Source organism: Pogoniulus pusillus, chromosome 9 (genome assembly GCF_015220805.1).
Source record: "Pogoniulus pusillus isolate bPogPus1 chromosome 9, bPogPus1.pri, whole genome shotgun sequence".
NCBI lineage: Eukaryota > Metazoa > Chordata > Aves > Piciformes > Lybiidae > Pogoniulus > Pogoniulus pusillus.
Genome location: NC_087272.1, coordinates 38129579 through 38155602, shown reverse-complemented (window position 1 = coordinate 38155602; position 26024 = coordinate 38129579). Strand labels below are relative to the sequence as shown.

The 26024-nt window shown below is 50.9% G+C and overlaps 1 protein-coding gene across 6 annotated transcripts in view; it reads right to left on the bottom strand.

Moving 5' to 3' along the window:
• DCUN1D4 (defective in cullin neddylation 1 domain containing 4) overlaps positions 1-17739 on the bottom strand; it is a 55007-nt gene extending 37268 nt beyond the window's left edge. For 2 of the 6 annotated variants that reach the window (XM_064149258.1, XM_064149262.1), the window contains exons 1-3: positions 17633-17739; positions 2668-2734; positions 468-507 (exon numbers count right to left, since the gene is read on the bottom strand). Coding sequence is in view for 1 of the 6 variants with exons in the window: in XM_064149257.1 (XP_064005327.1) it covers positions 468-507; positions 2664-2734; positions 17503-17527 (136 nt within the window). In the remaining 5 variants the exon portion in view is untranslated. Of the gene's footprint in view, positions 1-467; positions 508-2663; positions 2735-17312; positions 17465-17502; positions 17611-17632 lie in introns of those variants that run through there. The other 4 variants (XM_064149261.1, XM_064149264.1, XM_064149257.1 and 1 more) reach the window with 4 other exon arrangements.
• Positions 17740-26024: the final 8285 nt, after the last annotated feature.

Sequence of the window (26024 nt, the reverse complement as noted above, 5' to 3'; positions counted from 1 at the left end):
AAGGACAACCTCCCTCAAAAATCCCTCTAAATGAAAAAGAAAGCAGCTGGGGCGTTTGGAGCACAGCATTTAAACCTCGGTCACAGGCATCCCAACGTCCACAAGAGGTCTTGCTTCTGCTCTGCTCTCACTCATGCTCTTCCAAGAGTCAAAACACTGTAAGAAGGTGGATGTTCTGCTAGTCTAACAGGTTGAGTCCAAGGAGTGAGACAGTTTTCTCATGAAGGCTTCTAAAGTACTTACACTAGGAAGCAGTACCATGACAGATACTGCTGAAACCTGTGCAAGCCCCTAACAGGAGAAACTGAAAGCACAAGCACCTAGTTGGAAGAAAGCTTTAAAAGAACCATGGCACTTGTTCTTTAAATCTCCTTCAGCCTTCTGAAATCTCATTTGTGATGAAGTTCAGAGAGACTCCCTGGGTGAGGGTTGTTTCAATCTATTTCTACCACATCCTTGTTAAATACCTGTCTGGTGATCGTCTTGACCAACGTCCTCTGTCAGATTCTGCAAGAGAGCAGGAATGACACAGTTAAAGCAGGCAGCAACCTCCAGCATTCAGTAAACAGTCAATATGCATCTTCAGCACTTAAAGAGAATGATAGAATCAGTCAGGGTTGGAAGGGACCACAAGCATCAGACAGTTCCAACCCCCCTGCCATGCCCAGGGACACCCTACCCTAGAGCAGGCTGCACACAGCCTCAGCCAGCCTGGCCTCAAACACCTCCAGCCATGGGGCCTCAACCACCTCCCTGGGCAACCCCTGCCAGCCTCTCACCACTCTCCTGCTCAACAACTTCCTCCTCACCTCCAATCTCCATCTCCCCACCTCCAGCTTTGCTCCAGGAGCATCTAACCAAGACTGCAGAGCCTTCATGTTTTCAGTTCATATTTATCTACAACTCTGCCCTTGCAAATTTAATCTTAACAATTCAAGGACAATCTTGAAATAATAGGGGGAAATATTTTTGTTGGTTTTGGTCTTTAAAAGTAGGTTTCAAGAGCCAAAATACCTGTCAATTAGATGGGGAATATCTGCATTGCTGTCTTGGACAATGCTATTAATAAATGCAGCATAAGGAAGATTCATTCTACCACTGACTGCAAAATTCACAGTTCTGGAACCCCACACAGAAGAAGGATATGGAACTATTAAAGTCAGTCCAGATAAGGCCACAAAGATGCTGAGAGGGCTGCAGCAGCTCTGCTATGAGGACAGGCTGAGAGAGTTGGGGCTCTGCAGCCTGGAGAGGAGAAGACTTCCAGGAGACCTTGGAGTGGCCTTGCAGTATCTGAAGGGGACTACAGCAGGGCTGAGGAGGGACAATTGACAAGGTCTGGGAATGACAGGAGAAGAAGTATTGGTTTAAACTGGTAGAGGGAAGACTGAAACTGGATGTTAGGAAGTTCTTTACAGTGAGGGTGGTAGCACAGGTTGTCCAGGGAGGTGGTGAAGCAGAGAATCACAGAATTCTGTGCTCCACAACCTCCCTGGAGGTGTTCAAGGCCAGGTTGGATGAGGCCCTGAGCAACCTGTTCTAGTGGGAGGTGTCCCTGCCTATGTTGGGTAGTTGGAACTGGATGAGCTTTGAGGTCCCTTCCAACCTAAACCATCCCATGTGTTCTAAGGAAAGTGAATTAAAAGTCAGCTGAAACCTTGGAAGCAAACTGCCCCCTTTTATAGTCAGTGTCTTTGCCACTAAACTTGCAGTGCACATGCAGAAGGCATATTCCCACTCTACTCTGCTGAGACCCCACCTGGAGTCCTGCAGCCAGTTCTGGAGCCCCTGGGACAAGAGGGCTGTGGAGATGCTGGAGAGTGTCCAGAGCAGGGCCAGGAGGATGCTGAGAGGCTGCAGCAGCTCTGCTGTGAGCACAGCCTGAAAGAGTTGGGGATGTGCAGGCTGGAGCAGAGGAGGCTCCCAGAGGACCTTCTTGTGGCCTGCCAGCATCTGAAGTGGGCTACAAAAAAGCTGGGGAGGGACTTTTGAGGCTCTGAGGGAGTGGCAGGAGTGGGGGGAATGGAGCAAAGCTGGAGGTGGGGAAAAAGTTGTTGAGCATGAGAGTGGTGAGAGGCTGGAATGGGTTGCCCAGGGAGGTGGTTGAGGCCCCATGGCTGGAGGTGTTTAAGGCCAGGCTGGCTGAGGCTGTGTGCAGCCTGCTCTAGGGTAGAGTGTCCCTGGGCATGGCAGGGGGGTTGGAACTGACTGCTCCTTGTGGTCCCTTCCAACCCTGACCGATTCTATGCCATTGACGTTTCCAGCTATGGCTGCACTACACCAAATCCAAACTCCTGCCAAGCAAGCAAGGACAGTCTTTGCTCTCTGCATGTCTGTAAGAGGATAGTTTACTCACTCAGCATGTTTCCCACCAGGACTGAGAGGAACTGGCTGACAATAATGATAGCAACAAATTTGCCATCCTAAGAAAGCTGCTTCTGTGAAGACCTCATCTAAATCCAGTGCTGCAGTGCCAGAGTGCCCAAACTCCACTCTGACTCCTTCAGTACATACTCATACTAAGAAGGGATACAAACCCAGCAGCCTCTCATATCAAAGAAGGCAGTTATGGTCTTCAAAATTGTGACCACTTCATGATCTCAACTCACAACATCCAACCAAAGCCCAAACTCTTCAGCTGAGAGAAAATGGCAAGTCATTACCAGCCTATTGAGGGTGTGGTAGATCTTGTGAATATTTGCCAGTGTTGATAGGTGAGAGTTCAGTTGAAAATCTAGAGAAGAAAAACAAAAAGGAAAGAGAAAAAAAAACACAGTTTTACATTTTCTGCCTTCCACCTGTAGCAAAAGAGGCTTGTTCCAAAGAACCACAGCAACCACACAGCTGTAAGTCAAAGGCCACCTCTGCTACTCAGCATCATTTGTAACATTTATGCCAGTGATATGGACAGTGGAATCACTGCACCCTCAGCAAGTTTCCAGGTGACACCAAGCTGTGTCATAGAGTCTCAGAATCAAACAGGCTAGAAGAGACCTCCAAGATGACCCAGCCCAACCTAGCATCCAGCTCTATCCAGTCAACCAGACCATGGCATCAAGAGCCTCATCCAGGCTTTTCTTGAACACCTCCAGGGATGGTGACTCCACCACCTCCCTGGGCAGCCCATTCCAATGCCAATCACTCTCTCTGCCAGGAACTTCCTCCTCACATCCAGCCTAGACCTGCCCTGCCACAACTGGAGACTGTGTCCCCTTCTTCTGTTGCTGGTTTCCTGGCAGAAGAGCCCAACCCCACCTGGCTACAACCTCCCTTCAGGTAGTTGTAGACAGCAACGAGGTCACCCCTGAGACTCCTCTTCGACTTGCTGGAGGGCAGGGATCCATCCAGAGAGACCTGGACAGGCTGCAGAGCTGTGCCCAGGCCAACTTCATGGCATTCAACAAGGCCAAGTGTCAGGTCCTGCATGTGGGTCAGTCCAATCCGAAGCACAGCTCCAGGCTGGGTGGGGAATGGGTGAGAGCAGCCCTGAGGAACAGGCCCTGGGGGTCTGGGCTGATGCTCCACAGGAGCCTGCAGTGTGAGTGCAGCCCAGACACAACCCTGTGCTGGCTGCAGCAAGAGCAGTGTGGGCACAGGGCAAGGGAGGGGATTCTGCCCCTTGGCTCTGCTCTCCTCACACCCCACCTGCAGTCCTGGGGGCAGTTCTGGAGCCCCCAGCACAAGCAGGACATGGAAGTGTTGGAGCCAGTGCAGAGGAGGCCATCAAGATGCTGAGAGGGCTGCAGCAGCTCTGCTGTGAGCACAGGCTGAGAGAGTTGGGGCTGTGCAGCCTGGAGAGGAGAAGGCTTGGAGGAGACCTTGGAGTGGCCTTGCAGGATCTGAAGGGGGCTGCAGGAGGGCTGGGGAGGGACTATTGACAAGGTCTGGGAATGAGAGGATGAGGAGGAATGGGTTTGAAGTGGCAGAGGGGAGACTGAAACTGGATGTCAGGAGGAAGTTGTTTGCAGTGAGGGTGGTGAGACACTGGCACAGGTTGCCCAGGGAGGTTGTGGAGCACAGAATCCCTGGAGGTGTTCAAGGCCAGGCTGGATGAGCCCTTGAGCAACCTGTTCTAGTGGGAGGTGTCCCTGCCTATGGCAGGGGGGTTGGGATTAGATGATCCTTGAGGCCCCTTCCAACCTAGACCATTCTGTGCTATTGACTGACAACTGCAAAATATATCCTACATAAAGCACGTTTCTTAAGGCATGGAAGACCCTCAGCAAAACACAACTACAGCTGAACACAAAATTATGTTAAAAATGAAAACAACTACTCTTTTTTTTTCCCATTAGCATGGAAATTATGATTCCCACCCTACCCAGTCCTTCTGTCTGATCTATTCCAAAACCAATTTAAGCAGCATGCAACACTAAAGTCACTAGTGAAAATGCTAGGGTTATTAAAAGATCATTTTATTAACACACATGTCCTTGCCTTTATACTCATTTCCTTGCAAAAACTAAGTGATTGCTTTATACAAATCTCATCTTTCAACTGTGTAAAGGTAATGAAAACTAGAGGTGACAGTGCAGCAGACCTGCTGCTGGAGAAGAAGCTCCACAGGAGCCAGCAGTGTGCACTTGCAGCCCAGAAAGCCAAGCAGAGCCTGGGCTGCAGCAGCAGCAGTGTGGCCAGCAGGGCCAGGGAGGGGATTCTCCCCCTCTGCTCTGCTCTGCTGAGACCCCACCTGGAGTCCTGCATCCAGCTCTGGAGCCCCTGGGACAAGAGGGCTGTGCAGATGCTGGAGAGTGTCCAGAGCAGGGCCAGGAGGATGCTGAGAGGCTGCAGCAGCTCTGCTGTGAGCACAGCCTGAAAGAGTTGGGGCTGTGCAGGCTGGAGCAGAGGAGGCTCCCAGGGGACCTTCTTGTGGCCTTCCAGGGTGTGAAGGGGGCTACAAAAAAGCTGGGGAGGGACTTTTGAGGCTGTGAGGGAGTGGCAGGAGTGGGGGGAATGGAGCAAAGCTGGAGGTGGGGAGAGTGAGGCTGGAGATGAGGAGGAAGTTGTTGAGCAGGAGAGTGGTGAGAGGCTGGCAGGGGCTGCCCAGGGAGGTGGTTGAGGGCCCATGGCTGGAGGTGTTTGAGGCCAGGCTGGCTGAGGCTGTGTGCAGCCTGCTCTAGGGTAGGGTGTCCCTGGGCATGGCAGGGGGGTTGGAACTGGCTGCTCCTTGTGCTCCCTTCCAACCCTGACCGATTCTATGATTCTAAGACCAAAGCCAATAAACCCCAAACTAATATTATCCTGACACAAGCCACAGTGTAGTTGTTAACTTTGCTTCCTTGCTCCAAAAATAAAGCATGCTTCAGTTGCAAAACAAAGTGCCAAACTGACTTCTCTCCATTCTTTTCAATTCCCTTAATTTTTGCTAGAAATACAGCAGGGACAAAAACTGGAAAATAACTAATGTACAGAAAATAGGTAACTGAGATCCATCCAGAGAGCATGCCAACCACCAAGCATCTCAGAAGCTGGCACAGAGCAGCTGACAGGGATCACAGTCAGCCAACTACTACACAGCATTTCCATTCCAAATCAATTAGCTATCCCACCAGAACTCCTGGGCAAAGTCACTCCAGTTAGAACATAAAGACAGCTGCTGGATGACAAGCAAAGTCTTTGCAGCCAATTTGCAGCTGTATGTGCCTAGTGTCACCCAGTTAGCACATTGAAGCATTTCTACTAGGAGACACTTCATTTGGCTCTGCCCAGTAACTGATACAAGGCAAACTAAGGTCAAAACCATCATTTCCACATTTCACAGAATCACAGATTAGACTGGAAAAGACCTTCAAGACTGAGTCTGGTCATTAGTTTCACACTGACACGTCCATGACTAAACCAAACCCCTCAGCACAACATCTCATCACTGTGAATCACTATGGCTGAAAAGGACCACCAGCATCACTTCCAACCCTAGCACTTCAAATGAATCTTCATGGAATCAACCAGGTTGGAAGAGACCTCCAAGCTCAGCCAGCCCAACCTAGCACCCAGCCCTGCCCAACCAACCAGACCATGGCACTAAGTGCCCCAGCCAGGCTTTGCTTCAACACCTCCAGCCACAGCCATTCCACCACCTCCCTGGGCAGCCCATTCCAGTGCCAATCACTCTCTCTGCCAGCAACTTCCTAACAACATCCAGCCTAGACCTGCCCTGGCACAGCTTCAGCCTGGGTCCCCTCGTTCTGTTGCTGGGTGCCTGGCAGCAGAGCCCAACCCCACCTGGCTACAGCCTCCCTGCAGGCAGCTGCAGGCAGCAATCAGCTCTGCCCTGAGCCTCCTCTGCTGCAGGCTGCACACCCCCAGCTCCCTCAGCCTCTCCTCACAGGGCTCTGCTCCAGGCCCCTCCCCAGCCTTGCTGCCCTTCTCTGGACACCTTCCAGCACCTCAACATCTCCGTTGAACTGAGGAGCCCAGAACTGGACACAGCACTCCAGGAGTGACCTGAGCAGTGCTGAGCACAGGGCAAGAATAACCTCCCTTCTCCTGCTGGCCACAGTGTTCCTTAGGAGTAGCAGAGGTCAAAGTTTTCTCTCCTCCACAGGGGAAACTCACAAAGTAGGGATATTACCCAACACTAAACCAGCTTCTTCTATAGTAGCTACTAAAAAAACCCAAATACCAGTAGGAGCCAATGAATTAGGGAAGTCACCCCACAGCTAAGGTCACCTTCTGAGGTGGTCACAGTGTTCCTTATATCTATGTTGCAAAAAAGATACATTAAATATCCCAATGCCATTGAAAAGGCATCTCATGGAGAGGAAAAAAAAAGTGCTTTTATTAAAAGAAACACAACAAAAGAATAAAAAAGGAAGATAATAAAAGAAACATAATAACCATGTCAGTAGGAAACAAATAAATGCCAAAAAATCCTGTGCTTAAACAACCACCTTGGAAATGAGCTAAGGGACAGCAGCACAGTCAACATGACAAGCAAGATGAATCTTGTAGAGCAGGGTTATAGGTTGGATTGGTGATCCTGAGAGGCTTTTCCAGCCTGGATGGTTCTGTTAAGTGATTTAACAGCTGCAAGAACACTTTCTCCTCCCTCCACCTCCTGAATTCCCACACTTAGGCAGCCTCCAAGCTGTGCCTGCCTGAGCTCCCTGGTCAGCCTGCTAGCCCAGGAATCTTGTCCACAACAATTATCAGCAAAGCAGCCCTGCCAGCTCAGCGGTCTGAAGGAGGTCACCAAGGAGATGTGACACCAGATAAGCAGAATTAAATCAAGAAGCAGGAGAGGGTTCCCCCAAGTGGGAGCAAAGCTATGTCTTGTGGCAGCAGCAATGTCCATCTGAGCCCCACCATGAGGAAAGAGATAGATCACTGGGGGTGTGCAGCCTGCAGCAGAGGAGGCTCAGGGCAGAGCTGATTGCTGCCTGCAGCTGCCTGCAGGGAGGCTGTAGCCAGGTGGGGTTGGGCTCTGCTGCCAGGCAGCCAGCAACAGAAGAAGAGGACACAGCCTGGAGCTGTGGCAGGGCAGGTCTAGGCTGGATGTTGTTAGGAAGTTCCTGGCAGAGAGAGTGATTGGCACTGGAATGGGCTGCCCAGGGAGGTGGTGGAGTGGCTGTGGCTGGAGGTGTTGCAGCCAAGCCTGGCTGGGGCACTTAGTGCCATGGTCTGGTTGGTTGGGCAGGGCTGGGTGCTAGGTTGGGCTGGCTGAGCTTGGAGCTCTCTGCCAACCTGCTTGATTCTATGATCACATGAAGGACACACACAAGACCTGGTTGTAGAAGCTTTACATGAAGAAAGCCATCATGTGTGAAGCTATTTATCACTGAATATGAGCTTCAAAACACATGAATTGGTCTGAAATGATTCTGGTTTGTCTTTCCTGAGGAAGGAGGGGGAAATAGGATTTCATAATGAAGTACCACACAGTTTATTGATCTGGGATCAGAAGGAAGCCTGCTTGCTTGGTGGATGCAGCTGGAATGGTTGCCAAGCTTTTCAGAGAGTGATGTGTCATAGAATCAAGCAGGTTAGAAGAGAGCTCCAAGCTCAGCCAGCCCAACCTAGCACCCAGCCCTGCCCAACCAACCAGACCATGGCACTAAGTGCCCCAGCCAGGCTTGGCTGCAACACCTCCAGGCACAAAGACTCCACCACCTCCCTGGGCAGCCCATTCCAATGCCAATCACTCTCTCTGTGTGAAGAACTTGTCCAACAAGAACACATATTTTGCTGATTATTTTCCATGCATTAACTTATCTTTAGCAAGGACTGAAGCAAGGGGAATTCCAAATGGTATTAAACTCCTTCAGAAAGCAATGGACAAAGGAAATAAGAGAGAAACAATTGCAAATCCAGAAAGGAATGAGATGCCAGAGCCAACCCAGTATCTATGGAATTTAAACCTTGTCTGTAGTTTGTCATTAAGGTCTGGGTTGGTAAATTGGGATCAGATGCAATATAAAACATTAAGGTTTATACTATGGGCCTGACAGTTACAAAGAGGCAAAAGAAACAGCAGCAAGCTGTGCTTGCTGCCATAGACAAAAACCACTCTACACAATCATGAACAGTGAACAAACAAAACCCTCAATGCATCATAAAAAAAAACACCCCAAAATTTGGGTGAGTTGACCTTAAATACTCAACTTTCCCATCTGAAATGAAGGTCAAGTCCATTTTTTTTTACTGCAGGGGAATGATGTGCTGCCAAATTACTGACATGGAACCACAAATACCTAACAGGAAAAAAGGGAGTAAGAGAAATCAAAAGGGGTTTCTGCCTATGTGCTTACTCACAGAGACACATAACCTGCCTGGAAAATGTAGCTCCTGCTATCAAAACTACCACTTGGCTAAAACACAGACAGGCACAGGGTGCACTACAATGATTAGCTGATTCATTCTCAGCTTGGAGAAGACCTTACAGTGACCTTCCAGTATCTGAAGGGGGCTACAGCAAGCCTGGGGAGGGACTATTGACAAGATCTTGGAATGAGAGGAGGAGGAGGAATGGCTTTGAACTGGCAGAGGAGAGATTGAAAGTGGATGTTAGGAAAGGGTTCTTTATGGTGAGGGTGGTGAGACACTGGTACAGGTTGCCCAGGGAGGCTGTGGAGCACAGAAGCACCCAATGTGATCAAAGATCACATTGGGGGATTCTGTGCTCCACAGCCTCCCTGGAGGTGTTCAAGGCCAGGTTGGATGAGGTCTTGAGTGACCTGTTCTACTGGGAGGTGTCCTTGCCTATAGCAGGGGGTTGGAACTGGATGATCCTTGAGGTCCCTTCCAACCTAAACCATTCCATGACTCCATACCTGAATAACATGTGCTTGCACTAACTCCATGGTGCAAGAACACAAGTATCTGGGCTGATGCAAAGCTCAGCAGGAGCCTGCAGTGAGTGCAGCCCAGACACAACCCTGTGCTGGCTGCAGCAAGAGCAGTGTGGGCACAGGGCAAGGGAGGGGATTCTGCCCCTTGGCTCTGCTCTCCTCACACCCCACCTGCAGACCTGGGGGCAGTTGTGGAGCCCCCAGCACAAGCAGGACATGGAAGTGTTGGAGCCAGTGCAGAGGAGGCCACCAAGATGCTGAGAGGGCTGCAGCAGCTCTGCTGTGAGCACAGGCTGAGAGAGTTGGGGCTGTGCAGCCTGGAGAGGAGAAGGCTTGGAGGAGACCTTGGAGTGGCCTTGCAGGATCTGAAGGGGGCTCCAGGAGGGACTATTGACAAGGTCTGGGAATGGCAGGAGGAGGAGGAATGGGTTTGAACTGGCAGAGGGGAGACTGAAAGTGGATGTTAAGAAGAAGTTGACTGCAGTGAGGGTGGTGAGACACTGGCACAGGTTGCCCAGGGAGGTTGTGGATGCTCCCTCCCTGGAGGTGTTCAAGGCCAGGTTGGATGAGGCCTTGGGCAGCCTGTTCTAGTGGGAGGTGTCCCTGCCTACAGCAGGGGGCTGGAAATGGATGAACTTTGAGGTCACTTCTAACTGAAACCATCCTATGATTCTCTGATCAAACCCTGCCTGTGATTGCTGTGACACATGAAATGCATATGGAGAGGAAGAAACTGGAGTGGCAGGAAGTGCTTGCAAAGCCATTTACAAGCTCCAAAACCTTTGGAGTAAGATGTCAGGCACAGCATTCAATAGGTCTTCACAAACAAAACACAGGATCATGTACAACATGTTCTAAAATGTGCCACACAGCCCAAAATAGTTTGGCAGGTTTAAATGCCTGGAGAAGAGAGGACTTTGAGAAGACCTTATAGTGGCCTTGCAGGATCTGAAGGGGGCTACAGCAAGCCTGGGGAGGGACTATTGACAAGGTCTGGGAATGACAGGAGGAGGAGGAATGGGTTTGAACTGGCAGAGGGGAGACTGAAACTGGGTATTAGAAAAGGGTTATTTATGGTGAGGGTGGTGAGACACAGGTACAGGTTGTCCAGGGAGGTTGTGGAGCACAGAAGCACCCATTGGGTGCTTCTGTGCTCCACAACCTTCCTGGAGGTGTTCAAGGCCAGGTTGGATGAGGTCTTGAGTGACCTGTTCTAGTGGGAGGTGTCCTTGCCTATGGCAGGCAGTTGGAACTGGATGATCCTTGAGGTCCCTTCCAACCTAAACCATTCTATGATTCTATAACTAGAAAACAAGTAAAAAATTAACACTGGCACTAAAGCAAACCAGCAGCTGACTCCAAGCTTCCCTTTAACAGCCTCCAGATGATTTTTCTGAGTATAAACATCTCACAGTAAGCCTAAATACATTTATCCTAGGCACAAAAGCCACACAGATGCTATAGATGCAACTCTGCATTAAAAATTAAGCATGGAATTAGTTGCAGTAATATTTTTTTTATTACCATTAAGATATATTTGACTCAGTAGAAATATTGGGAGCAATTTTCTGTAATGTTATAAGAGAAAGGAAAAAAAAAAAAAGCCATTAGCTAGAAAATACACAGCAGGCAGATTCATGGCTGAAAATTAAAAGGGGATATTTATGCTTTTATTTAACTGGTTTCATAGAATCAGAGAAAGATCCAGGCTGGAAAAAAGCCTCAGGATCAGCAAGTTGAACTTATAATAGTAGTACTGGGAAAATTGGGAGGAGGACTGGAAGTAATAGCTCCAAGTGCTGTCTTCATACCCAAAACAAGCCCAATCTAATCTTCTCTGCACCATACCTTCTCATGATCTGCTACCCTAACTGCAGGACGATTTATACTGATGAACGAGCATAGAAGTTCAAACCTGAAATCATAGAACCAAGCAGGTGGGAAGAGAGCTCCAAGCTCAGCCAGCCCAACCTAGCACCCAGCCCTGCCCAACCAACCAGACCATGGCACTAAGTGCCCCAGCCAGGCTTGGCTTCAACACCTCCAGCCACAGCCACTCCACCACCTCCCTGGGCAGCCCATTCCAATGCCAATCACTCTCTCTGCCAGGAACTTCCTCCTCACACCCAGCCTAGACCTGCCCTGCCACAGCTTGAGGCTGTGTCCTCTTCTGTTGTTGCTTGCCTGGAAGAGGTTGAGGCAATCCTAATCACAACTCCAGGCTGGGCAGGGACTGGCTGCAGTGCAGCCCTGAGCAGAGGCACTTGGGGATGCTGCTGGAGGAGAAGCTCCACAGGAGCCAGCAGTGTGCACTTGCAGCCCAGAAAGCCAAGCAGAGCCTGGGCTGCAGCAGCAGCAGTGTGGCCAGCAGGGCCAGGGAGGGGATTCTCCCCCTCTGCTCTGCTCTGCTGAGACCCCACCTGGAGTCCTGCATCCAGCTCTGGAGCCCCTGGGACAAGAGGGCTGTGGAGATGCTGGAGAGTGTCCAGAGCAGGGCCAGGAGGATGCTCAGAGGCTGCAGCAGCTCTGCTGTGAGCACAGACTGAAAGAGTTGGGGCTGTGCAGGCTGGAGCAGAGGAGGCTCCCAGGGGACCTTCTTGTGGCTTTCCAGCATCTGAAGGGGGCTACAAAAAAAGCTGGGGAGGGACTTGTTTAGGCTGTGAGGGAGTGACAGGAGTGGGGGGAATGGAGCAAAGCTGGAGGTGGGGAGAGTGAGGCTGGAGGTGAGGAGGAAGTTGTTAAGCAGGAGAGTGGTGAGAGGCTGGCAGGGGGTGCCCAGGGAGGTGGTTGAGGCCCCATGGCTGGAGGTGTTTGAGGCCAGGCTGGCTGAGGCTGTGTGCAGCCTGCTCTAGGGTAGGGTGTCCCTGGGCATGGCAGGGGGGCTGAGACTGGCTGCTCCTTGTGGTCCCTTCCAACCCTGACAGATTCTATGATTCTAACACTTGCCAGCTGGTATCACTCCATGTAATCAGCCTCTCATTTTTTCTACAACAAAGTCTTTTATAATTACTACATGGAGAGGGGAAAGTATTAACCATTCTCCCCTTCCTCCCCATAGGAACATACCCTTTGTTCTACCTAGGTATTTAAACAGCACTCTGATCCCAAGGCTTGTTTACAAAACCAGCTCCTGCAGATTAAAGTTCAGAGGGAATTTTGGAGTTGAGTAGTGCAAGAGTTGTGTAACTATTCCTTTAGTCTGAATGTATTTCCATTTACCTTAAACCGACTGAGCTATGCTACAGTAGTAACAGATAGGACTAAAACAAATGTGCATTGGCTAACAGGAGGGTTTAGGGCTTGTTTTGTTTGGGGGGGGGAGTAGAGCAAGGGATGTTTTTGGCTGGGTGTTTTTGTTTGATTGGGTTCTTTTGTTTTGTTTATTATAGAGAAGACCTCACACTGAGATTACCTCTGGTGCAAATCATCTGATTTTGCTGCTGCAAACACAACTTGTGTACCCACTAAATGTCTTTGATAAGCATTCCTAATGGAAATTCCTTGCCAGAATATAGATTTGGAGTGACCAGGCACAACTGCAAAAGAATGAGTAGAATCAGGGGATAATTAGAGCCAATTTAAATCCATTTCTAAAGCACATATTACCAAATCAAACAATGCTTCAGTGATTCCATCTTCCTTGGACTGCAAACAAACATTCTTTCAGTCTGCAACTGAGGAACACAGGAAATTGAACTCCAAAGTACTCAATACAGAACCAATTTTACACCCATTTGATGCAAAGCACTCAGCCAGTCTAACTCTACCAGCAAATGAAGCATCAGCGAGGTAGTTTTGTGTCATCAGCTGCTATGGCCTAAGAGATGTTTGCCAGCACTACCCAGCTTCATGCCACAGCAGGCATCATCTGTCATCCTACAAAGGGCATAAAGCCAATAAAAACTCTGTATCTGATGCTGTAGCTACGTCAGCAGAAATGCAACCCTGTCAAGCACACTCTAGTAGAGTATCCAGCATCACACATGTCCAGCATGCACCGTGAGGGATCTACAGCCTAGGAACAGCTATGTCAGCCTAAAGCCCCAGCTGCTTGTTCCTTCATCTCTGCCAAAAGTTACAGATCCCTGCAGCTCTGCCAGCAGCACAGGTCATGGTCACACTCCCTAATCCACTTCAGGAGAAAAAGAAAGTAAATTAACCCTGTCAGTTAGCCAGAGCTAACCAGACATACCTAACTGAGTGGATTAAAGAGTGCTCCTACAAACCCTTTCACCAGCAGAGCAAGGGAAGCAGCAATCTGCAGCTAATGGGTTGTAAGGAGCAGCTGCACTGAAGGCAGTCCCACATCTACATCAAGTGATGCAGAGATGTGGTGTCACACCAGCTGGTTCCAGAGAGCAAGCTCAAGCCTTGGAGCTCTAACAGCAATATACACACACATTTAGCCAGGCAGACATGACTACACAGATAGGAACATACTGAACAAAACAGTAGTTGTTTCCATTTCTTTACAAGCCAAAGATAGGCAAGCAGCAACAGAACAAGAGGACACAGCCTCAAGTTGTGCCAGGGCAGGTCTAGGCTGGATGCTAGGAGGAAGTTGTTGGCAGAGAGAGTGATTGGCATTGGAATGAGACTGTGGTGGAGTCCCAATCCTGGAGGTGTTGAAGCCAAGCCTGGCTGGGGCACTTAGTGCCATGGTTTGGTTGGTTGGGCAGGGCTGGGTGCTAGGTTGGGCTGGCTGAGTTTGGAGCTCTCTTCCAACCTGCTTGATTCTATGATTGGCCAGGGTTGGGTGCTAGGTTGGGCTGGCTGAGCTTGGGCTGGCTGAGCTTGGAGCTCTCTTCCAGCCTGCTTGATTCTATGACTGGCCAGGGCTGGGTGCTAGGTTGGGCTGGCTGAGCTTGGAGCTCTCTTCCAACCTGCTTGATTCTATGAAAAGCAGAAATTCTACTTCATCTGAGAGTTGTAATTTTTAAGTGAAACAACTTAATTAGGCAGTGTAAGAAAACTGCTTGGCACATTTCAGAGGGGGAGGGTCCTGCTTGAAGCAGCCCTACTTACATTCAAGAAACAATCACACCACTGAAGACTTCAGTACTGAAACTGGATGGGACATGCACGTTTTCATGGGATGTACTGTACTTCCTATTGCAATGCTTTTTTGGCAAGCACAGGACAAAAAATTAGGCAAGTTTTCCTCTTCTGCTTGAAGAACACAAACAAAACAAGGGGAAGAATGTTTTGAAATAGCCCAGTGGCTTTGTTTTCTCTATCTCCAAAACTGGGGGAGATGGGGAAGGAATTAAGTGTATTATAAGATTAATAATTCACTTAAAGTTAACACAAAATGTTTTGGGTTGTTGTTTTTTGGGGTTTTTTTTTGCCCTGAGAATTGAGTGCTGCAATTGCACAAATCAAATCTCATCCAAAACAATGGAGGGAAGCAGTGAGAGGAAGACTGTTTACCTGCCTAACTCAACTTATTGCATGGCCTTTCAATTAGAGTTATTTGAGTTGCAAGAAGCTTTTAAGCAAACATCTGTCACAGGGAAAAAAAAAAAAGGGAAAAGTCAATGTTTCTCATGGAATGGGAACAGTTCCTGGTTCCAGAAAGTTAAACAGACTGAGGAAAAAAATATTAAGGGAGCTTGCCTTGTAAGAAAAAAATACAAATCTAAGAAGGACCAAAAAGAAGGCTCAAAAGAAATGTTCAGTCAAATAAAACGATAAGGCAGCTTCTCAAATGGTCTCCAAAGGTTCCTTCCAGCTCCTATCACTCTGTGATTCTGTATTACAAGGTCCTGTAAGGACAGGATGAGGGGTAATGGGGTTAAACTGGAAGAGGGGAGATTTAGACAGGATGTTAGGAAGAAGTTCTTTCCAGTGAGGGTGGTGAGACACTGGAATGGGTCGCCCAGGGAGGCTGTGGCTGGTTCCTCCCTGGAGGTATTCAAGGCCACGCTGGATGAGCCCTTAAGCAACCTGCTGTAGTGGGAGGTGTCCCTGCCTATGGCAGGGGATTGGAGCTGGATGATGCTTGAGGTCCCTTCCAACCAATTCTATCATTTTATTCTATGAACACTTCTGGTTTCAAACATTTAAATCAATGAGAGGGGGGGAAAGGCAAGGAAAAAACACCACATAACTACTGTGAAGCTACAGTTAATGAGGTTAATTTAGGTAAACATTCTCATTTAAAACACATATAGAAGGCCATGAACTGCCAAAAAAGAAAAGAGATATTGAGGTGGGAGACTGGGGGGTGGCCTCTTCTGCCAGGCAACCAGCAACAGAACAAGGGGACACAGTCTCAAGTTGTGCCAGGGAAAGTATAGACTGGATGTGAGGAGGAAGTTGTTGTCAGAGAGAGTGATTGGCATTGGAATGGGCTGCCCAGGGAGGTGGTGGAGTCACCATCCCTGGGGGTGTTCAAGCAAAGCCTGGATGAGGCACTTAGTACCACGTTCTGGTTGACTGGATAGAGCTGGGGGATAGGCTGGACTGGCTGAGCTTGGAGCTCTCTTCCAACCTGCTTGATTCTACGATTCCAAGGGGTATTTTTAAAGTAACAGCTGAAGGCTGAGGAACAGAACTCTCCATGTCTTCTGCAGAGGAATTAAAAGCAGGAAAACAACCCCCGAACCAGCTCACAGGCTTAAAACTCCTCCAGGAGGTATCACCCCAGTGTTTGCAACTGTAGCTTACGTGTGGATGACCAAGACCTGCCCTTTCTTTTGGGCAAGGCACACGACAAGGACACTGCACAGAGAACATTTTCTAGGGTAATTATCCCTCTATTTCCAACAGCAGGCAGCTATTTGTTCTCAAAGGGCAAACCTCAGCCACCAACACACAATGAGCCCTGAACATAAAGCTTCAATAAGCCAGAGCCACTACAGAAATGACATCATTTTATGGGTGAGAGCCTTTAGCAGGTTGCCCCTGTCCAGTCTCTCATTCGGGGAAACGGAAGACTCAAGAAAAACAAGGCCTTGTGCAGCGTTTCTTGCCGTAATTGCCTCCAGGACTTGGTCCAAAACTCAGACCATCCCTCATTAACGTACGATCAAAGCTTCAACCTTCATTATCTTCCCCACAAGCAAGTTCTGCAGTCATAAAGCGTCTCACAGCCGCAGCTCCTTGCCCAGCGAGAACACGTTACTGGGGAGATTCCACAGGAGCTGGCAACACCGTTCTGCTGAGCCAGCTCGGTGCTCAGGATGCCTGCCTCCTCTTTGCGGCGGGCCGGGATGGAGCCTGCTCCTGCACCCCCCAGTCACCCCGCACCCCCCGCAACGCCAGGGAACCTGCCCAGAGCATACAGTCCCGCCTGCCCTCAAAGCGGAGCCTCAAACTACACGGCAGAGACAAAGCCATCCCTGCCCGACCGCGAACCAGGCGGCAGGACCACCTCTTCCCGCTGCGCCGCGGGGAGCGGGACGCAGCAGCTGGGGGAGCGGGACGCAGCAGCGGGCGGCACTGCCGGCGGCTGGGTGCCGGTCGCAGGGTATCGGGCTGCAACTCGCACCCCAACGCGGGGAGGGGCAGAGCGCCGCGGAGCCTGCCGGGAGTTGTAGTCCTCCACCCTCTCGCCAAGCCGCCCCCAGCGCCAAGGAGCCGCAGAAGAGACTCCACCTCCCACAGTGCGCCGCGGGCCCCGTTCCCCTTCACAGCCCGTTTCTCCAGCACCGGCCCGGCGCAATCCGCTACACTGCCGCCTTCCCCAGTTTGCCCCCCCACACACACATCGTTCCCACGCAGCCAGGCCACCGGGCTACTCGGCAGCCCACGCCCGCCCTCTCCTCGGCAGCTCCGGCTCTCCGCGCAGCCAGCCACGAGGGCCGGCCGCGGCCTCACCCGCTCGCAAGCCGGGTCGGGGAAACTGCGTCACACCTTCCGAACGCCCCCAGCCCCCTCCGGTTCTGCTCCCCTCGTCCGCCCCCGCCCGGGCCGCCCCCGCTGAACCGCGGTCCCTCCCGCCCCCACAAGGGAGCCCGTCAAAGGCCTCAGGGCCCCAGCCCGCAGGTACACACACCGCCTCCCTGCCCGCCGGTTCCGCACCCGCAGGCCTGATGCCCTCCCCAGTCACCGGGAGCCCCGGCGACACGTTCGGCCAAGACTCCTCGGTGAGGGACAGGAGAAGCCGCCTTCCGCCCGGGCGGCAGCGCCCGCCAGCGGAAAAGCCAGGCTGGCGGTGCAGGCGGCGGGTGGGCGGGAGCGCGCAGCCCGGCCCGGCCCCGCCGCTACTCACTGACAGCGGCGGCATCCGAGTGCATTTTCGTGCGGCGCACACACTGCCCTGCCCGGCCCGGCTCCCGCTGCCCCTCTCCCAATCACAGAGCCCAAGCACAGGGAGCTCCCGTCCCGCCCACCAGCCTCACCTATTGGCTCGGCGTGTCCTCAGAGGCCGCACGTTCCGCTCCCCTACTGCACGGCGCTGCTGCCATTCTCCTCCGCCTGCCCGGCACAGCCTCCCCTGCCCGCTCCCGGCCTTCTATTGGGCGGGCGGCCGAGCCGGCCCCGCCCCCCCGCACTGTGACTGGGCAGTGCCGCTGCCAATTGTTCCCGGCCGCGAGAGCGCGTGCAAAGAACGCCACTTTGTGCCACTCGTGCTTCCCATTGGCTACGGGGGCCGGAGGCCGCGCCCACGCCCTGCTGCGATTGGGTAAGCGGAGCTGGGGGCGGGGCCGCCGGCGCTGCCCCTCCCCGCTGAGGGGCAAGGGGTGAGCGTGGTGCTGCTGCTGCTGCTGCTCCGGGGAGGGAGGTGGCAGCCGCCCTGGATCCCCGCTTCTGCCTCCCGTTACACGCGTCCCATCTCACTCCTGAGGGGACGCTAGGCAGCCTCCGGCCACAGCACCTCACAGCCGCCGCCTTGGTCCCCCACCGCCGGGATAAGCCCAGGCCCCTCCACTGAAAGCCTTGCAAACCTCATACCTGTGCTCCTCCGATGTGCGTTATTTTGCCCCGGGGTAGGTGGAGCAACTTGCTGGCGCTTGAGGAGGAGGGTTTCTGGACTGCCAATCCTTCCTTTCTCTCTGAACCTGACTTCAGTGCGGCCAAATCAACTAGTTCAGTGAGATTGTTTCTCCTCCCTCCCTCCTCCGAAGGAGAAAATGGCAGCCTGCTAGCACCAGCTGAACGCACTGATGTTTCAGCTCCATGCTAAAGCGGCAGCAGCGGCAGTGGGGGCGAACAGCTGCTCGTTGCAGGCAGAAAAGATGAGCTCACTTGGTGTAGTTTCCGACCCTGCTCCTAGAAATGTGGCGCATGGACCCACTCTCCCCCCCCCCCGCAGTGCTGAGGGAAAGGGCTCCCCTCTCCTGAGCTGGAGTAGGCTTTGCAGGTTTTTGCTGCTTAGCATGTGAGCTCTTCATCGTGCGTCCCTTCAGGCGGAACAGCCTTCCCTCGCCCTCCTCGGTGCTGGAACACAGATAAGAAGAGACTGCTACAGCGCTGCCTGCGCTCGGTGGACGATTAGTGAAACACAAATTACGCATCAAAAAACCTTCCTCTAAGAGGGTAGGATAAAGGCAAGTCAAGGACTCAGAACTGAGTGCTGGGTGTAAGGGAACTGTCCCCTTGGAGCAATGTATTAGCACAGAGTCCTGAATTAACTGCTCACACACCTGGGCTGGAGCTTTTTATGCCCTTTCCCTTGCTCAGTGAACCAGTGAGAATGTGTAAGTGATTTATCTTACAGAGCAACAGCTTACGTTTTTCAACGGCCTGCTTTGCAGAGAAGGAGATGGAGTCTGCAAGGAAATGAATTCTCCTTCACAAAGTCGGGCACTAAAACCATGTCAGAGCAACAAAACACCCTCTTGTTTGAAATTTGCACTAACTAACTCCTTGAAATGATCTCTGTAGAACTTTCTCTGTCTCTGATGTTTTCCTGCGTGCATCATCTTTTCTTTACCTTAGCAACTGTGTCGTTTACTGCCTTTAAAAAGAAGTTGTTATTATTATATGGAATAAAGCAGCCTTCACTTCTTGGGTAGTTCTCCAGTCCCACCTGCAAGACATTCATATCTGTGCATTGTCAGCCCAAGCTCCCATACCCAATAGGGGTACATTGAGTTGCAGTTCATCTGATCTATTCTAATTCATCAAACAAGGAGAAGGTTGAGGTACTCAACACATTTTTTGCCTCACTCTTCATTGGCAGTCTTGATCCATCCCCCTCCTCAGTCAGTGGACCAGTGGGGTAAAGTCCCTCCCAGCATAAGGGAAGATCAAGTTGAGGACCACGTAAGGAACTTCAACACAGACAAATCATCTTTGTGACCCGATGAGATGCATCCCAGAGTTCTGAAGGAATGGGCTGATGTAGTTGCCCAGCCACTCTCTATGATATTTGAAGAGTCCTGGAGGCCAGGTGAAGTTCCTGGGGACTGGAAAAAAAGGAAACATGGCACCCACTTTTTAGAAGGATTAAAAGAAGAGGACTTGGAAATTACCATCCTGTTACCATCCTGTCAGCCTCAGCTCTGTGCCTGGGGAGATCACAGAACAGATCCTCCTGGAAGCAGTACTGGAACAGATGTAGGACAGATTTGAGATACCCAGCATGGCTTTTCTAAGGGCAAGTCCTGCCTGACCAACCTTCTGGCTTTCTACAATAGTGTGAGCACATCAGCAGGCAAGGGAAGACCAAGAGATGTCATCTCTCTGGACTCCTGTAAAGCCTTTGGCACAGTCCCACATGACATCCTTCTCTCCAAGCTGGAGAGATATGGATTTGATGGGTGGAGTGTCCAGTGCATAAGGAATTGGTTGGATGACCACATCTAAAGGGTCAATAGCTGAATGCTCAGATAGAGACAGGTGACAAGTGGTGTCCCTCAAGGGCCTGTAATGGGACCAATGCTGTTCAATCTCTTCATCAGTGATACTGACAGCAAGATTGAGGCACCATCAGCAGGTTTGCAGATGATACCAAGCTGAGTAGTGTGGTTGATAAGACTGAAGGGTGGGATGGGTGCCATCCAGAGGGCCATGGACAGGCTGGAGGGGTGAGCTGAGTTACATCTCATGAAGCTCAATAAGGTCCTGTAAGCTAGGTTGGGGCAACCCTCAATATCTATAGAAGCTGGGGGATGATGAAATTGAGAGCAGCCCTGCAGAAAAGGACTTGAGGGTGCCGGTGGATGAGAAGCTGTTCATGAGGCAACAGGGTGCACTTTAAGCCCAGAAGGTCAATGGCATTTAGTGTGATGAAGCTGGTGAGAGGCCTGGAGCAGAGCCCTGTGAGGAGAGGCTGAGGGAGCTGGGGGTGTGCAGCCTGCAGCAGAGGAGGCTCAGGGCAGAGCTCATTGCTGCCTGCAGCTGCCTGCAGGGAGGCTGTAGCCAGGTGGGGTTGGGCTCTGCTGCCAGGCACCCAGCACCAGAACAAAAGGACACAGTCTCAAGTTGTGCCAGGGGAGGTCTAGGCTGGATGTTAGGAGGAAGTTGTTGTCAGAGAGAGTGATTGGCATTGGAATGGGCTGCCCAGGGAGGTGGTGGAGCCACTGTCCCTGGAAGTGTTGAAGCCAAGCCTGGCTGGGGCACTTAGTGCCATGGTCTGGTTGGTTGGGCAGGGCTGGGTGCTAGGTTGGATTGGATGAGCTTGAAGGTCTTTTCCAAGCTGGTTGATTCTATGATTCTATGGTCCTGGGCTGCATCAAAAGAAGTGTGGCCAGCAGGTCAAGAGAGGTGATTCTGACCCTCTACTCTGCTCTACTGAGACCTGCCTGGAGTTCTGTGTGCAGCTCTGGGGGCCCCAACACAAAAGAGACATGGACTGCTGGAGTAGATCCAGAGAAGAGCCACCAAGATGATCAGAGGGCTGAAGCACCTCACCTGAGAAGACAGGCTGAAAGAATTTGGGCCAGAGAAGAAAAGGCTCTGGGGAGACCTTAGAGCTACAATTCAGTATCTGAAGGGAAGCTACAGGAAGGCTGTTTAGAAGGGCTTGTAGTGATAGGACAAAGGGCAATGGTTTGAAAGTGGAGCAGGGTAGGTTTAGGTTGGACATCAGGAGGAAGTTCTGCACAGTGAGAGTAGTAAAATACTGGAACAGACTGCCCAGCTGATGCCCCATCCCTGGAGACATTCACACTCAGACTTGATACAGTCCTTGAGCAGCCTGATCTAGTTGGAGGTGTCCCTGCTGACAGCAAGGGAGGCTGGACAAGATGACTTTTGAGGGTCTCTTCCAACCCAGTGCAATCTGTAACACTGGAGTGAAAGGAACAGTTCCTTTAGGAGTGCCTGTTTGCTCACATTGGCCATAACAAGCACATAGACCACCAGAACAAAGAACTCAAAGAGAAATCTTCTAAGCCTCACTTAGCTGTAAACTGATACAGACCTGAGGAAAGGTAGCACAGGAAAACCTTGTCTGATTGTATCTGAAATCAGGAAGGTTTGTGCATTTCCCCCCTCACTTATATTAGCCTAAAATGGAAGCAGCTCCTTGGCTGTACAAACCTCTCTTTCAACTACAGCCTCCATATCTCCTCCTATCCCTAAGGCACACAATAGTGTAGCTTTGACAAACTGAAGTTCAAAGTGTTTCTGGAGAGTTGAATGCACAGGTATAATCCCTGACCTCTAAAAACCAGCTCTGCAATGAAATCCATAGGGAAACACAAAAGAGACTTTGTTTCCTGCTTCTGCCTGCTCAAGGAGGCAAGGTCTGCCTGAGCCAGAAAAGTCCTGCCCCATGAGAACAAGGCCAACTCCATCATGCACTTGTGCTCCAACCTCAAGAAGGTTTCCTTACCACTAGTTGGAAACCACTTTGCAAGTCTCCAGGCTGGCAGATGTTATGAAATCACACCTGTGTTTTCTTTCTGAAGCCTCAGTTAACAAACCATTGAGGCACTTGGGGCCTTTTAGTCTAGAGAAGACTGAGAGGGGATTTAATAAATGTGTTTAAATCTCTGAGGGCTGGGGGTCAGGAGGGGAGGGGACAGGCTCTGCTCACTGCTCCCTGGGACAGGACAAGCAGCAATGGATGGAAGCTGCAGCACAGGAGGTTCCACCTCAACACCAGGGGCAACTTCTTGACTGTAAGGGTCACAGAGCACTGGTACAGGCTGCCCAGAGAGGCTGTGGAGTCTCCTTCTCTGGAGATGTTCAAGACCCATCTGGATGCATTCCTGTGTGATCTAAGCTAGATTGTATGGTCCTGCTCTGGCAGGGGAGTTGGATTTGATGATCAATTTGGGTCCCTTCCAACCCCTAACATCCTGTGAGCCTGTGAAATGCTTCATTTTACATAGAGATGGTTAATCAGATCATTGCCTCACGGACAGAGACTGTTTAAGTCAGTATTAACCTCTTAACCCATCCTAGGGAGGCTGTAGCCAGGTGGGGTTGGGCTCTGCTGCCAGGCAGCCAGCAGCAGAAGAAGGGGACACAGCCTGAAGCTGTGCCAGGGCAGGTCTAGGCTGGATGTGAGGAGGAAGTTGTTAGCAGAGAGAGTGATTGGCATTGGAATGGGCTGCCCAGGGAGGTGGTGGAGTGGCCGTGGCTGGAGGTGTTGCAGCCAAGCCTGGCTGGGGCACTTAGTGCCATGGTCTGGTTGGTTGGGCAAGGCTGGGTGCTAGGTTGGGCTGGCTGAGCTTGGAGGTCTCTTCCAGCCTGCTTGATTCTATGATTCCATGATTCTATGATCCTAGTCCTCCCAGAATCCTGCCTTCTGTAGCAGTGGAAGCATTTGGACAGTTAGTAAAAAGCAAGACTGCCCCAAATCCCCCCAAAATGCAGAAAACTCCAAAATGAGCAAAAAACCTACCCCAAACCTCAACACTTCTTTTGGCTGTGATGATTTATTTGTTTTCCCATCCCAATGAATATCCTGATATGTCTAACTACACACATATGCAAATGCTCTCATTAGCACCACAGGCAGATGCTGAAAAACACTGGCTACCATGAGAAAGAGAAGCCACTGACTTAGTTTTCTCTTCTCCACTATCAGGGGCATAAAAAAACATACTTTGAGAAACAGAACCCTGCCTTTTTCTGAAGGGTTATCACTCTGCACATTGCCAGAGCCACTGCATCTCTCAAATAGCTTCATCACAGAGTGGTCTGGGTTGGAAGGATGGAAGCTCATCCAGTCCAACCCCCTCTGCCCTCAGCAGAGCCATCCTCAACTAGATCAGGTTGCCCAGAACCCTGTCCAGCCTCACCTTGAGTATCTCCAGGGATGGGACCCCAACCACTTGCTTGGGCAACCTGTTGCAGTGTTCCACTATCCTCATGGTACAGAACTTGTTCCTAATATCCAGTCTAAATCTGCTCTGTGCTGGTTTGCAGCCATTGCCCTCATCCAGTCCCTGCAGGCCTTTGCAAACAGTCTCTCTGCAGCCTTCTTGTAGCCCCCTTCAGGTACTGGCAGGCTGCTGTTGGATCACAGAATCACAGAAACATGCAGGTTGGGCAAAGCTCCTCAGGGTCACCAAGTCCAACCTAGAACCCTACTCTACAAGGTGCACCCTAAACCATAGCCCCAAGCACCACATCCCAATGGCCCTTAAACACATCCAGGGTTGGTGACTTCCCCCCTCCCTGGGCAGCTCATTCCAGTCCCTGACCACTCTCTGCATGAAAAACTTTTTCTTAATACCTAATCTAAACCTCCCCAGTCTCAGCTTGAGGCCATTCCCCCTTGTCCTGTCTCCAATTACCTGTCTCCAGCTCTCCCTGGAGCCTTCTCTTCTCCAGGCTGAACAACCCCAGCTCCCTCAGCCTGGTGCTCCAGCCCCCTGATTTTGCTTTGCTTAGAAACGAGCTTGAAAGTTCATTTTTAGGCACCAAAATCACAAACCATTAAGCGTTTTACAAGTCACAGGGGAAAGAAAATTGTCTTGAAAACAAACCCATGAGCAAAGCAGAATTTGCCAAAGGTTATCAAAGCAGATAAACCAGCAGCAAAGCACAGCACAGGGCGTTGGAAGAAAACAAATTGTCTACTAGAAGCCCAGCAACCACATTTCTGAATCAGCAGCAGGCAGGGAAAAGTAAAAGGTTTCTGGAAAGGAGGTTTTTTTCCACCCTGAGTTTCAATGAAACACCTCAACTGTGAGCTATTCTTGCGTGTTACCAGGAGAGGAGTCCTGATCAGAGATAAAAGAGGACCTCAGGTGGCAGGAAGAAGGAGCTGCAGATGCTATCGCTGCTTTCACAGTATCACAGTCTCACAGTATCATCAGGGTTGGAAGAGACCTCACAGATCATCAAGTCCAACCCTTTAGCACAGAGCTCAAGGCCAGACCATGGCACCAAGTGCCACGTCCAGTCCTGCCTTGAACAGCTCCAGGGACGGCGACTCCACCACCTCCCCGGGCAGCCCATTCCAGTGTCCAAGCACCACTCCTCCTCCCATTCGGCTCCTTTCAGCTGCCCTGTCGCACGGCTTCATGCTATGCTCCTTGTGGGAATAAAAAGGTTTGTTGCCTTAGACTTGCTCCACAGAATGTTAGGAGCTGGAAAGGACCACTAAAGCTCATCCAGTCTAACTCTCCTGCCAGAGCATAGAGGAACAGCATTGAGGTGCTGGGAGGTGTGGAGAGAAGGGCAGCAAGGCTGGGGAGGGGCCTGGAGCAGAGCCCTGTGAGGAGAGGCTGAGGGAGCTGGGGGTGTGCAGCCTGCAGCAGAGGAGGCTCAGGGCAGAGCTCATTGCTGTCTGCAGCTGCCTGCAGGGAGGCTGTAGCCAGGTGGGGTTGGGCTCTGCTGCCAGGCAGCCAGCAACAGAACAAGGGGACACAGCATGAAGCTGTGGCAGGGCAGGTCTAGGCTGGATGTGAGGGGGAAGTTGTTGGCAGAGAGAGTGATTGGCATTGGAATGGGCTGCCCAGGGCACTAAGTGCCTCATCCAGCCTTTTCTTGAACACCTCCAGGGACAGTGACTCCATCATCCCCCTGGGCAGCCCATTCCAATGGCAAATCACTGCTCTCTCCTCCAGCATATTCCTAGAAACTTTAACTGACCTGCAGAGAATGTCAGAGAGGATGAAATTAGGAATAACCTATTATTTCCAACTAAAATGCATATAATCTACTCATTTGACTGCAACAAAATGTTCACACCTTTAAAAAAGAATGTGTCTGTTTCATGCATTTTATCTTCTCATGCTATCTCTGCATGCATAAAGACATCCCCAGAGAGTTTTTCTTTCATAACATGCTGTCCTGTGGAAGCTGAGATGAAGAAAGTACAATTAGAAAACAGCAGGATGAGTCACACACCCCTGCAGCAGGACCTGTTCTAGCACATTTCTTTCCTAGTTTACAACACAGTGCTTGCAGCTGAGAGATGTACTGGACAGCTTTCTAAAGCAGCCACACAAAGGGAATTAGATCAGAGTGCAGCTTGAAGGACAAAAAGTGCAGTTGTAGCTTCCCACATCTAAGCAGAGTAGGAGAAGCAGTAGTCACACTTCATGGCCAAGGCTTTTCTTAGTCAGTCTGATAACAGAATGCAAATGGCAACAAGCACTTTCTACTCATTAGACTTGCAAACATAGCTTTCTGATATCAGGCATTATGAGGTACAGATCCACTAACATGAAGTCAGAGGATCACAGGGTGTCAGGGGTTGGAAGGGACCTAAAGAGATCAAGTCCAATCCCCCCTGCCAGAGCAGGACCATATATATAGTCTAGCACAGGTCACAGAGGAATGCATCCAGGTGGGCCTTGAATGTCTCCAGAGAAGGAGACTCCACAACCTCTCTGGGCAGCCTGTGCCAGGGCTCTGGGACCCTTCCAGTTGAGAATTTGC